The 14,873-nt window shown below is 46.6% G+C and overlaps 1 protein-coding gene across 2 annotated transcripts in view; it reads left to right on the forward strand.

Annotated features, from left to right (window-relative positions):
* The window catches only part of LOC138674968 (zinc finger CCCH-type antiviral protein 1-like), a 35,715-nt gene extending 29,223 nt beyond the window's left edge, over window positions 1-6,492 (forward strand). For both annotated transcript variants that reach the window (XM_069762850.1, XM_069762851.1), the window contains exon 14: window positions 6,060-6,492. In XM_069762850.1, the coding sequence (XP_069618951.1) occupies window positions 6,060-6,349 (290 nt within the window). In that variant the 3' untranslated portion in view covers window positions 6,350-6,492. The remainder of the gene's footprint in view (window positions 1-6,059) is intronic.
* Window positions 6,493-14,873: the final 8,381 nt, after the last annotated feature.

The raw sequence follows: 14,873 nt of genomic DNA on the forward strand, positions 1-14,873 counted from the left end.
TAGTATATTGCCCAGCTACGTAGTATATTGCCCAGTCACGTAGCATATTGCCCAGTTACGTAGTATATTGCACAGCCACGTAGTATATTGCCCAGCCACGTAGTATATTGCCCAGCCACGTAGCATATTGCCCAGTTATGTAGTATATTGCCCAGTCACGTAGTATATTGCCCAGCCACGTAGTATATTGCCCAGCCACGTAGTATATTGCCCAGCCACGTAGTATATTGCCCAGTCACGTAGTATATTGCACAGCCACATAGTATATTGCCCAGCCACGTAGTATATTGCCCAGTCACGTAGTATATTGCCCAGCCACGTAGTATATTGCCCAGCCACATAGTATATAGCACAGCCACGTAGTATATTGCCCAGCCACGTAGTATATTGCCCAACCACATAGTATATTGCCCAGCCACGTAGTATATTGCACAGCCACATAGTATATTGCCCAGCCACGTAGTATATTGCCCAGTCACGTAGTATATTGCACAGCCACGTAGTATATTGCCCAGCCACATAGTATATAGCACAGCCACGTAGTATATTGCCCAGTCACGTAGTATATTGCCCAGCCACGTAGTATATTGCCCAGTTACGTAGTATATTGCCCAGTTAAGTAGTATATTGCCCAGCCACGTAGTATATTGCACAGCCACATAGTATATTGCCCAGTCACGTAGTATATTGCACAGCCACGTAGTATATTGCCCAGCCACATAGTATATAGCACAGCCACGTAGTATATTGCCCAGTCACGTAGTATATTGCCCAGTCACGTAGTATATTGCCCAGCCACGTAGTATATTGCCCAGCCACGTAGTATATTGCCCAGTTATGTAGTATATTGCCCAGCCACGTAGTATATTGCCCAGTTACGTAGTATATTGCCCAGTTAAGTAGTATATTGCCCAGCCACGTAGTATATTGCCCAGTGACGTAGTATATTGCCCAGTTACGTAGTATATTGCCCAGCCACGTAGCATATTGCCCAGTTACGTAGTATATTGCCCAGCTACGTAGTATATTGCCCAGTCACGTAGCATATTGCCCAGTTACGTAGTATATTGCCCAGCCACGTAGTATATTGCCCAGCCACGTAGTATATTGCCCAGCCACGTAGCATATTGCCCAGTTATGTAGTATATTGCCCAGTCACGTAGTATATTGCCCAGCCACGTAGTATATTGCCCAGCCACGTAGTATATTGCCCAGCCACGTAGTATATTGCCCAGTCACGTAGCATATTGCCCAGTTATGTAGTATATTGACCAGCCACGTAGTATATTGCCCAGTTACGTAGTATATTGCCCAGCCACGTAGCATATTGCCCAGTTACGTAGTATATTGCCCAGCTACGTAGTATATTGCCCAGTCACGTAGCATATTGCCCAGTCACGTAGTATATTGCACAGCCACGTAGTATATTGCCCAGTCATGTAGTATATTGCCCAGTGACGTAGTATATTGCCCAGCCACGTAGTATGTTGCCCAGTCACGTAGAATATTGCCCAGCCACGTAGTATATTGCCCAGCCACGTAGTATATTGCCCAGCTACGTAGTATATTGCCCAGTGACGTAGTATATTGCCCAGTCACGTAGTATATTGCCCAGTCACGTAGTATATTGCCCAGTCACGTAGTATATTGCCCAGTTACATAGTATATTGGCCAGCCACGTAGTATATTGCCCAGCCACGTAGTATATTGCCCAGCCACGTAGTATATTGCCCAGCTACGTAGTATATTGCCCAGTGACGTAGTATATTGCCCAGTCACGTAGTATATTGCCCAGTCACGTAGTATATTGCCCAACCACGTAGTATATTGCCCAGCCACGTAGTGTATTGCCCAGTGACGTAGTATATTGCACAGCCACGTAGTATATTGCCCAGCCACGTAGTATATTGCCCAGCCACGTAGTATATTGCCCAGTCACATGGTATATTGCCCAGTCACATAGTATATTGCCCAGTGAAGTAGTATATTGCCCAGCCACGTAGCATATTGCCCAGTCACGTAGTATATTGCCCAGCCACGTAGTATATTGCCCAGTGAAGTAGTATATTGCCCAGCCACGTAGCATATTGCCCAGTCACGTAGTATATTGCCCAGCCACGTAGTATATTGTCCAGTCACGTAGTATATTGCCCAGCCACGTAGTATATTGCCCAGTGAAGTAGTATATTGCCCAGCCACGTAGTATATTGCCCAGTCACATAGTACATTGCCCAGCCACGTAGTATATTGCCCAGTGAAGTAGTATATTGCCCAGCCACGTAGCATATTGCCCAGTCACGTAGTATATTGCCCAGCCACGTAGTATATTGCCCAGCCACGTAGTATATTGCCCAGCCACGTAGCATATTGCCCAGTCACGTAGTATATTTCCCAGCCACGTAGTATATTGCCCAGTCACATAGTATATTGCCCAGCCACGTAGTATATTGCCCAGTCACATGGTATATTGCCCAGTCACGTAGTATATTGCCCAGCCACGTAGTATATTGCCCAGTCACATGGTATATTGCCCAGTCACGTAGTATATTGCCCAGTGATGTAGTATATTGCCCAGTGACGTAGTATATTGCCCAGTGACGTAGTATACAGCACAGAGCCACGTAGTATATTGCCCAGCCACGTATGTCACAGGTTAAAAAATAAAAAATAAACATAAAAAATAAACATATACTCACCTTCCGAGGGCCCCTTGTAGTTCTGTCGTCTGTGTGCGGTGCAGGCGGCAGCTTTCGGTCCCAGGGTGTGATGACGTCACGGTCACATGACCGTGACGTCATGGCAGGTCCTTGTCACATACCATCCTTAGCACCGGAACCTGCCGCTTGCATGGAGCGGTCATCGTAGTGTCGCTAGGAGCGGGAAAGGTGAGTATATAATGATTTTTTATTGTTTTTATTATTTTTAACATTAGATCTTTTTAGTATAGACGCTGCATAGGCAGCATCAATAGTAAAAACTTGGTCACACAGGTTTAATAGCGGCGGTAACGGAGTGAGTTACCGCTGGCATTAACTCTGTGTGAGCCGTGACTGCAGGGAGTATGGAGCGGGCGCCGGGCACTGACGGCAGGGGAGTAGGGAGGGACTAATCGGACTGTGGCCATCGCTGATTGGTCGCGGCAGCCATGACAGGCAGCTGGAGAGACCAATCAGCGACTTGGATTCCATGACAGACAGAGGCCGCGACCAATGAATATCCATGACAGAAAGACAGACAGACAGACAGAAAGACGGAAGTGACCCTTAGACAATTATAAAGTAGATATATTTATTAAATCTTTTAACATTTTGAAAATTACAATAAGGAAAATGCAAAAGTTTCTGCACCCTGCAGTATCTAGTAGCGCCCCCTTTTGTACATATCACAGCTTGTAAATCCTTTTTGTAGCCAGACAAGAGTCTTCCTATTCTTTGAGGGATTTTCCTCCTTTTTTTTCTTGGAGAATTCCTCCAGTTCTGTGAGATTCTTGGACTGCACTTGCTTCCTCTTCTATTTTAAGGTCTCACCACAGATTTTCAATGATGTTAGGTCAGGGGACTGTGAGGGCCATTGTAAAACCTTCATCTTCCGCCTTTTGAGGTTGTGGATTGTGACATTTGTTTAGGATCATTCTCCATTTGTAGAAGCCATCCTCTTTTCACCTTCAGCTTTTTTACAGATTGTGCTATGTTTGCATCAAGAATTTGTTGACATTTCATTGAATCCATTCTTCCCTCTACCCATGAAATGTTCCTCGTATCATGGCTGCAGCACAACCCCAAAGCCTCATTGATCCACCCCCATGCTTAATGGTTGGCATGATGTTTTTTCCTGAAATTCTGTGCCCTTTTTCTTCACACATACCTCTGATTATTGTGGCCACAGAGTTCTATTTTATCCTCATCGATCCACAGGACTTGTTTCCAAAATACATCAGACTTGTTTAGATTTTGTTTTTCAAACTTCTGACTCTGAATCTTATGGTGAGGACGCATGAGAGGTTTTCTTCTGATGACTCTTCCATGAAGGCTATATTTGTACAGGTGTGTCTGAGCAGTAGAACAATGTACCACAACTCCGGAGTCTGCTAAATCTTTCTGAAGGTCTTTTGCAGTCAAGTGGGGGTTCTGAGTGGCCTCTCTAGCAATCCTACGAGCAGCTCTCACTGAAACTTAGCTTGGTCTTCCAGATCTTATCTTGACCTTCACTGTTCCTGGTAATGGCCATTTCTTAATTACATTTGAAACTGAGGAAAGGGCAACTTGTAAACACTTTGCTATCTTCTTATTGCCTTTTCCTACCATCCACCTCTCGTGTCTCCCCTTTTCCTCATAGTTTGTAGCTTGTAGCATTCCTCCTGGTATCTATTTTGAACTGTGATTTCTGTTATGCTGTAATGTCTATTGTCTGTACAAGTCCCCTCTATAATTTGTAAAGCGCTGCGGAATATGTTGGCGCTATATAAATAAAAATTATTATTATTATTATATATATTATTATTATTGCCTTCTCCTGCTTTGTGGATCTCCACCATTCTGAGTGCTAGGCAGCTGCTTGGAAGACCCCACGGCTGCTGTTTTTTGGCACAAGGTTAGAGAAGGCTGGGTTATTATAAAGCTGGGAAATTTCCATCATCTGGCCTTTCCTAACGATGATAGTGAACAAGTCATAACCGTAACAGGATAATTAAGGGCTGAAACCTTGGTCAAAGTTATGAGTACACAAATCTGAAAACGTGCACAAACTTTTCCATCTGCTCATTTTCCTTTTTGCAATTTTAATTTAAAAAAAAATACAATTTTTCTGTATGTGTAAAATACAAAGGCAATGTGCCATCTGTACCTTTAGGCCTTTTAGATCATTTCATCTTCAATTTGCTTTACTGTTCACAATAACAGGAATTTTGACCAGGGGTGCCCAAACTTTCACATGCCACTGTTAAAGGATGGGAAACATATATAACAAAATGAGGAAAAATATGACAGGATGAGTGACATATATTCCAGGATGGGCCAAGTATAGGGGGCATATATATCAGGATGGGCCAAGTATGGGGGGCATATACATCAGGATGGGCCAAGTATGGGGGGGCATATACAACAGGATTGGCCAAGTATGGGGAGCATATAAATCAGGATTGGCCAAGTATGGGGAGCATATATATCAGGATGGGCCAAGTATAGGGGGCATATAAATCAGGATTGGCCAAGTATGGTGAGCATATAAATCAGGATTGGCCAAGTATGGGGAGCATATATATCAGAATGGGCCAAGTATGGGGGGCATATTATTATTATTATTATTATTATTTATATAGCACCATTAATTCCATGGTGCTGTACATGAGAAAGGGGTTACATACAGGGTTATAGATATCGATTACAGTAAGCAGGTTTACAGTGACAGACTGGTACAGAGGGGAGAGGACCCTGTCCTTGCGGACTTACATTCTATGGGAAAGTGGGGAAGAGACAGAAGGTAGAGGCGAGGCGGCGGCTCTGGCGATGGTGAGGCGGCAGAATGGTTATTGCATATACATCAGGATTGGCCAAGTATGGGGAGCATATATATATCAGGATGGGCCAAGTATGGGGGGCATATAAAATAGGATTGGCCAAGTATGGTGAGCATATATATCAGGATGGGCCAAGTATGCAGGGCATATACATCAGGATGGGCTAAGTATAGGGGGCATATATATCAGGATTGGCCATTTATGGGGGGCATATATACCAGGATGGGGTGATATATACCAGGATGGCGCCAGGATGACGGACCATGCTACATAATGAGGGGAGGGGGGATAACTTTGTTCTCATAGGATTTAGAACACTACAAGGGTTCATACTTCTGACCAACATGTGGAAAGTGGGGACCCAAGGTTACATTTTGCACCAGAGCTCATCAGAGTCTGGTTACACCAGTGGCTGTGGCTCTCCAGCCTTGTTCAACCATAACTCCCAGCATGTCCTGACAGCCTCGGCTTTCCATCATGTGTAATGTATTACTGATGTCATCACTCAGGAGTTTCTTGTAACCTGTAGTTGTTCTCCCCATAGGAAGCTACTTTGCCCGAGACGCCTCGTACTCCCATAACTACTCCACACCGACGCCTAGTGGGACGCGGGCGATGTTCGTAGCTCGCGTGCTGGTGGGAGACTACGTAACGGGAAACCCCCAAATGAAGCTGCCACCACTGAGACCCGGCAGCAGCTCGCAGCATTATGACTCCTGTGTGGACAACACCACTGATCCCTCCATCTTTGTGGTGTTTGAGAAGCAACAGATCTACCCGGAGTATCTCCTGGAATATGAAGAAGAGCGGAAAAAATCCTGCATCGTCGGCTGAGCACCAAACGGAGAGAGAACCCCGATACAAGGAAGGTTGCCCCAATATAAAGAGAAATAAACCTCAACATAAGGAGTGACCCTCAAAACAAGGAGCCACCTCAATATAAAGATAAATGAACCCCTCAAAACAAAAAAAATTAACCCCAATATAAAGAGCAGGAGGGGTAACCCTTATTAAGAAAAAAATTACCGTAACTGACTTACAGTGGGGAAAAAAGTATTTAGTCAGCCCCCAATTGTGCAAGTTCTCCCATAAAGATGAGAGAGGCCTGTAATTGACATTATAGGTAGAACACAACTATGAGAGTCACAATGAGAAAACAAATCCAGAAAATTACCTTGTCTGATATGGGAAGATTTATTTTGCAAATTATGGTGGAAAGTAAGTATTTGTTCACCTAAAAGCATCCAGGATTTCTGGCTCTCACAGACCTGTAACTTCTTCTTTAAGAGGCTCCTCTGTCCTCCGCTCATGTGGTCTACCTATGATGTCAATTGCAGGCCTCTCTCATCTTTTATGCGGGAGAACTTGCACAATTGGTCGCTGACTAAATACTTTTTTCCCCACTGTACAAGAGAAGCATCCCTTAATACAATGAAGTGCCAACCCAAAAACAAGAAGGAACCAACCCTAATATAAGGAGGACCCTCAATACTTGCACAACCAGGAGCAAATCCCAACCCAAGGAGGGGACAACGCTGATCGCTGAGGATCCAACCCCATACAAGGAGGAGACAATCTGAATACAAGGAGACACTACAATACTAGGAGGGAATGTCCCCCAGAATATCTGCCATTGTAACAAAAACCAGAACAATTCAATTGTTTCCATATGGGACATGAATACACAACATGTAGAATAGTGATAAATAGTTGATACATTTTGATCCTGACCAATCAGGTAGGAAACTTGCTTCTTTGCATCTTTGGAGAATTATAGTTTTTTTTGTGCTTGGTGAAAACATCACATCTCCCAAAATGTATCACATCAGAACGTGCTACGCAAGCACTGACCACAAGAGGGCAGCAAAGAAAACACATTAATGTGGGAATTAGGTATCTGCAGAAAGATGACTGCAGCTCTATGTGTGACTAGAGAATAAGTCATAAAATGATGTATGAGTGTGCCGCCTCTAACATAAAGGTTTCCTGGTGGAGATCTGGCTTTGGAGGAGCATAATGTCCTTACCCTGAACTGATTCCTGGGTGAGGGGAATGCTTTAGTCCCGGGGTTCACCCGAGGGCGTCCTGGGGGCGTCTGAGCCCCTGGGTGAGGATTAGTGAGGTCATCATGCAGGCGTGGTGACATCATTCTTTGGGATGAGCTGGGGGTAGTCGTGGTCAGTGGGTAGTCGGGCCCTGTGGGCACCGGGCGGCCCCTGCTCACCCTGCACAGCCCTGGTGCTTCCAGTTTTCTGGAGGATTTCCAGTCCGGCTCTCTTATATCTGGACTCTGGTCCGGCTCGTGTGATTATAGCCCCCAATCCCAGACAGGACGGGGGGCTAAACGCTGAATATGTTCAATAAATCAGAGGATTATTCTGAAAATTCTTGTAGATTGTGAGCCCTCGCGGGCAGGGTCCTCTCTCCTCCTGGACCAGCGTAAATTGTATTGTCTAAGATTACGGTACTTGTTTTTATTATGTATACCCCTCCTCACATGTAAAGCGCCATGGAATAAATGGCGCTATAACAATAAATAATAATAATAATAATAATAATAAAATTCACTGAAGATTCGAAACAAATCAGAAACTAGAGAAATCTTAAAGGGATTCTCCACGGGGAGACGACCTCTGACCCTCCTCACTGTGTACCGCCATGACTGGGAGTGCCCACCATGGAGAACCTGCTAATGGCTCTTACAGACCCTGCAGCTGAGGTTAACTCTTTTATGCCCACGATCTTCTCTAAAGAGATTATTGCTGAGTCATTGTATTTCTGTATAAACTGATAAATAAAGGGGGTCCTCCCAGATTACTTGGGGCTACTAGTGTCGTCATTGTGGTCAGACAGGAGACCCCCACTACTATATACAACACTACTGACAACCTGCTGTGTACATGTGTGAGAGGTTGTCAGCCCCGCCGCCGGTGGTGACATCACTGATCATGCATGAGACCTCACCCCTATATACAGCACCATACCCCCCTAATCGGCCTGTATACATGCACGCTCCTATCAGGGGATCCTGGGGTTTCATCACTGGGGAAGCCCCGGTTGATTTGCAGTATATATACTATATATTGAGCCGTGCCCGTGCATTGACATCTGCGGGTGACAGTGGCGTAACTACAAAGTTATGGGCCCCGGTGCGAACTTTCAAATGGGGCCCCCCCCCCATGCCAAAATATTTTCCACCCAAATTCACATTTTCCCTATTAATTAATTCCCTATTAATTAATGCCCTACATGCCCCGGCTGCCCCCCTAGATACGCCACTGCCCTAGATACGCCTCCTTGCCTATTCCACCACTTCCATCATTTCCTCCTCCACCACCATCCCCATCCTTGCCCATTCCACCACTTCCATCATTTCCTCCTCCACCACCATCCCCATCCTTGCCCATTCCACCACTTCCATCATTTCCTCCTCCACCACCATCCCCATCCTTGCCCATTCCACCACTTCCATCATTTCCTCCTCCACCACCATCCCCATCCTTGCCCATTCCACCACTTCCATCATTTCCTCCTCCACCACCATCCCCATCCTTGCCCTCTCCTCCCTCTACACACACACCATTTACTTCTCTGCACATTCCCCTGCAGTGCGCAACACACACACACACACCTCTCCTCGCGCTCTGCCGCAGCATCTCAGCGCCTTCCTCTGACACAGCCGGCCGCTGACTGATGACGTCATCCAGCGGCGCGTGTGTGAGAGGAAGCAGGAAGACAGATCGCTGGGCAGCGGCGCTGCAGGGATTTCTCCCTGCCTGCCGCAGCCACTCTGCAGGGGCTCCCCTCCACCTCTGCACACATTGGGAGTCGGCGCTCTGCAGCCTCTCTGTGATGGCTGTCAGCTTGACAGTCGGCGCAGAGAACAGCTGACTCCCAGTGCGGGGGCGGCAGAATGCAGCCGCCGGGGGAGACGCTGCGGACCGCCACATTAGGCGGCCTGACTGCGCCCCCCCCCTGCCGGCTGCGCCCTGCCCCCCCCCTAAATATGCCTCGGACTGTTGCCGTGCGGGAGGGATCTCCTGCACTGCAATATGGTGTCGGCCGGTGCCTCTGACCTGCTGGGCGGCGGGCCCCTGACCTGCCGGGCCCCGTCGCAGTGGCGACCGCTGCGACCGCGGTAGTTACGCCACTGAGTACAGACATTACATCTCACCCCGATACTCTTACATAGCGCCTACGCTTCTAGCTCCACTTTCTCACCCCCCAGAGATTACTGTTCCCCCAGAATATCACCTTTCCCTCATCCTGTGGATGTCTGCTTCCTTTACTTCCATTACCACTTAATAGTTCTCAGCCTCCAGTTGTCCCGGCTATCCCTTCTATTCTGCCATTGTTTCCTACCCCAGGATGCCAACTGCCTTTTGTCTCCTTTCATTCTCAGATCTTCCTCCCTGGAGGGTCTTACCTCCTCCTATATCAGCTTGCTTTCAGTCTCCCTGTCCTGGAAGCCATGTTCCCTTCAGCCTTCTTTTTCCTCTCCCTTCTCTTTTCCTTCCTCCTCCAGGACGTCTCCTTCCTTCCCAACAGATTCCCGTGTGTGAATGTCACCTTTCTTTTCCTCCGATTCACATTGCTTCCTTTCCCTTAGATTTTGTTCCCTTCTTATTACCTTCCTTTCCTCTCACCATTTCCCAGGATGTCACCTCTTATCTTCTTATCCCCTTTCCTCACAACTCCATCTTCCTCCCAAGATTTTTCTTTCCTTACTATCTCTTCTCTCCTTCCTTCCTTCCTTCCTATCTCCCCCCTCCCTCACCTTCCTTTCCAATTATTCCTACCCCCAAAGAAGTCACTTTACCTTCTCCCCCATTCCTCTTTACTTCATACCTTTTTCTCCATATTGGATGTCACCTTCCTTTTCCTTCCCATCTTCCCCCCAGTATAACACCTTTGTTTCTTCAAGTCCCTTTCTCTTCTCCCCATCCCTTCTTTTTCCCATCTCTATTCCCACTCCTTAATGACACCTTTGTTTTCTGCCATCCTTCCTTCCAATCTCTGCCTCCCCACACCTCCTTTCTTCTCATCTCTTCTTCCTTCCCACCTTTCTCCCCTCAGTGTAACACTTTTCTTTCCATCCCTTTCTATCCATCCCTTCTTCCTTCCCATCTCTTCTTCCCACCATTATGAAACCTTTTTGTTTCCTCCCATTTCTCATCCCCCACTCATTTGTCATTTCTTCCCTCCCATCTCTTCCTCCTCTCTGTATAACACCTTTGTTTCTTTCCATCCCTTTCTCTTCTCCCCATCCCTTCTTTCCCATCTCTTCTTCCCACCAGTATTGCACCTTTGATTCTTCCTATCCCTTTCTCACATCTCTCCTTCATTCCCATATCCCCTTGTATAACACCTTTGTTTCTTCCCATCCCTTTCTCTTCTCCCCATCCCTTCTTTCTTCCCGCTGTATAACAAATTGTTTCTTTCTATCCCGTCCTGTTCTCCATCCTTTCTTCCTTCCCGTTTTCCTCTCCATCTGTTCCGTCGTCCAGTATGACACCATTGTTTCCTCTCTTCCCTCCTTCCAAGGATGTCTCACTATCTTCCTCCTCCTGTGCCAGTGTCATCACAATTATAAATGATTGCAACCCCCCCATCTATTCTCTGATCCCCATATATTATTTGATCCCCCATATATTCTCTGATCCTGCCCCATCTATTCTTTGATCATTTTGATCCCCATCTCCTTTCTGATCCTTCACTTATCTATTCTCTAATCCCCATCTATTCTCTGATACCTGCCCTAACTAGAGTCACCAATGACCTACTGACTGCCAAAGTCAAGCGCCACTACTCTGTCCTCATCCTGGACCTCCTCTGCCTTCTACACTACTCTGTTCTCCTCCTCCTGGACCTTCTCTGCCTTCTACACTACTCTGTCCTCCTCCTCCTCCTGGACCTGTCCTCTGCCCTCTACACTACCCTGTCTTCCTTCTCCTGGACCTGTCCTCTGCCTTCTACACTACCCTGTCTTCCTTCTCCTGGACCTGTCCTCTGCCTTTGACACAGTGGACCATTCCCTATTATTACAGACCCTCTCATCTCTTGGCATCGCAGACTTGGCCTTATCCTGGATCTCGTCATACCTAACAGACCGGACATTCAGCGTCTCCCACTCACACACCACCTCCTCACCTCGCCCCCTATCTGTCAGAGTCCCACATGGTTCAGTTCTAGCGCCCCTGCTCTTCTCCATTTACACCTTTGGCCTGGGACAGCTCATAGAATCTCACGGTTTTCAGTATCATCTCTATACTGATGACACACAGATCTACATCTTTGGACCAGATATCACCTCCCTACTAACCAGAATCCCTCAATGTCTGTCCACTATTTCATCTTTCCCCACCAGATTTCTAAAACTTAACATGGACAAAACAGAATTCATCATCCTTCCCCATCTCACTCGACCCCCCCAATGAACCTATCCATTACAGTAAATGGCTGCCCACTCTCCCCAGTCCCACAAGCTCGCAGTCTCGGGGTAATCCTTGACGCTGATCTCTCCTCCAAACCACATATCCAAGCCCTTTCCACTTCCTGCCGACTTCAACTCAAACATATTTCCTGAATCAGCACATTCCTCAACCAAGAATCTGCAAAAACCCTAGTCCATGCCCTCATCATCTCCCACCTTGACTACGGTCACCTCCTGCTCTGTGGCCTCCCCTCTAACACTCTCGCACCCCTCCAATCTATTCTAAACTCTGCTGCCCGACTAATCCACCTGTCCCCCCGCTATTCCCCGGCCTCTCCCCTCTGTCAATCCCTTCACTGGTTCCCCAGTACCCAGAGACTCCACTACAAAACCCTAACCATGACGTACAAAGCCATCCACAACCTGTCTCCTCCATACATCTGTGACCTCGTCTCCCGGTACATTCCTGCACCCAACCTCCGATCCTCACAAGATCTCCTTCTCTACTCCCCTCTTATCTCCTCTTCCCACAATCGTATACAAGATTTCTCTCGCGTATCACCCCTACTCTGGAACGCTCTACCACAACACATCAGACTCTCGCCTACCATCGAAACCTTCAAAAAGAACCTGAAGACCCACCTCTTCCGACAAGCCTACTGTTGTGAATTCTGTGGCTGAATTCACTCCTGTGGTCACAAGTGGTACTGCAGCTTCTGAGCTTCCCCCCTCAGGTGTTCTGGTGAGCTCGTTGGCTGCTTTGTTATTTAACTCCGCCTGATTCTGTCTTCCTTGCTCCTGATCAATGTTCCAGTGTTGGATCTGAGCTTCTGGATCTTTCCTGTGGCCTGCTGCTCTGCTTAGATAAGTGCTTCTTTGCTATTGTTGCTGCTTTTTCTGTCCAGCTTGTCTATTGTTTTTGCTGGAAGCTCTGAGACGCAAAGGGTGTACCGCCGTGCCGTTAGTTCGGCACGGTGGGTCTTTTTGCCCCCTTTGCGTGGTTTTTGCTTTAGGGTTTTTTGTAGACTGCAAAGTTCTCTTTGCTATCCTCGCTCTATCTAGAATATCGGGCCTCACTTTGCTGAATCTATTTCATCCCTACGTTTGTCTTTTCATCTTGCTAACAGTCATTATATGTGGGGGGCTGCCTTTTCCTTTGGGGTATCTCTCTGAGGCAAGTCAGGCTTGTTTTTCTATCTTCAGGCTAGTCAGCTCCTCAGGCTGTGCCGAGTTGCATAGGTAGTGTCAGGCGCAATCCACAGCCACCTTTAGTTGTGTTTAGGATAGGTTCAGGTTTGCAGTCTACAGAGATTCCACGTCTCAGAGCTCGTTCTATTGTTTTTGGGTTATTGTCAGATCACTGTATGTGCTCTGATTGCTGGCACACTGTGTCACTGGATTGCCTACATAACAGTATCAGGAGCCTCCCTAATGATTCTCAATAGAGGGAAAAAAGAAGTTCTGACATCATTTTTTTTCCTCAGCTCTGTGTTCACTCTTTTTTTTCCCCTAGACATTTGGGTGTTTCAGGACACAGGTGTGGACATGGATATTCAGGGTCTGTACTCTTCAATGGATAATCTCGTTACAAATGTACAAAGGATTCAAGATACTATTGATCAGAAATCTATGTTAGAACCAAGAATTCCTATTCCTGATTTGTTTTTTGGTGATAGAACTAAGTTTCTTAGTTTCAAAAATAATTGTAAGCTATTTCTGGCCTTGAAACCTCATTCTTCTGGTAATCCTATTCAACAGGTTTTGATTATTATTTCTTTTTTTCGCGGCGACCCTCAGGACTGGGCATTTTCTCTTGCGCCAGGAGACCCTGCATTGAGTAATGTCAATGCGTTTTTCCTGGCGCTCGGATTACTTTACGATGAGCCTAATTCAGTGGATCAGGCTGAGAAAAATTTGCTGGCTTTATGCCAGGGTCAGGATGATATAGAAGTATATTGTCAGAAATTTAGGAAGTGGTCAGTACTCACTCTGTGGAATGAATCTGCGCTGGCAGCTTTGTTCAGAAAGGGTCTCTCTGAGGCTCTTAAGGATGTCATGGTGGGTTTTCCTATGCCTGCTGGTTTGAGTCTATGTCTTTGGCCATTCAGATCGGTCGACGCTTGCGCGAGCGTAAATCTGTGCACCATTTGGCGGTATTGTCTAAGATTAGACCTGAGCCTATGCAGTGCGATAGGACTATGACCAGAGTTGAACGGCAAGAACACAGACGTCTGAATGGTCTGTGTTTCTACTGTGGTGATTCCACTCATGCTATTTCTGATTGTCCTAAGCGCACTAAGCGGTTCGATAGGTCTGCCGTCATTGGTACTGTACAATCCAAATTCCTTCTGTCCATTACCTTGATATGCTCTTTGTCATCGTATTCTGTCATGGCGTTTGTGGATTCAGGCGCTGCCCTGAATCTGATGGATTTGGATTATGCTAAACGTTGTGGGTTTTTATTGGAGCCTTTGCGGTGTCCTATTCCGTTGAGAGGAATTGATGCTACACCTTTGGCCAAGAATAAACCTCAGTACTGGACCCAGCTGACCATGTGCATGGCTCCTGCACATCAGGAGGTTATTCGCTTTCTGGTGCTACATAATCTGCATGATGTGGTCGTGTTGGGGTTGCCATGGCTGCAAACCCATAATCCAGTATTGGATTGGAACTCTATGTCGGTGTCCAGCTGGGGTTGTCAGTGGGTACATGGTGATGTTCCATTTTTGTCTATTTCGTCATCCTCTCCTTCTGAGGTCCCAGAGTTCTTGTCTGATTATCAGGATGTATTTGAAGAGCCCAAGTCCGATGCCCTACCTCCGCATAGGGATTGTGATTGTGCTATCAATTTGATTCCTGGTAGTAAATTCCCTAAAGGTCGATTATTTAATTTATCCGTGCCTGAACACGCCGCTATGCGCAGTT

The sequence above is a fragment of the Ranitomeya imitator genome, chromosome 4 (assembly GCF_032444005.1).
Source record: "Ranitomeya imitator isolate aRanImi1 chromosome 4, aRanImi1.pri, whole genome shotgun sequence".
NCBI classification, from domain to species: Eukaryota; Metazoa; Chordata; class Amphibia; order Anura; family Dendrobatidae; genus Ranitomeya; species Ranitomeya imitator.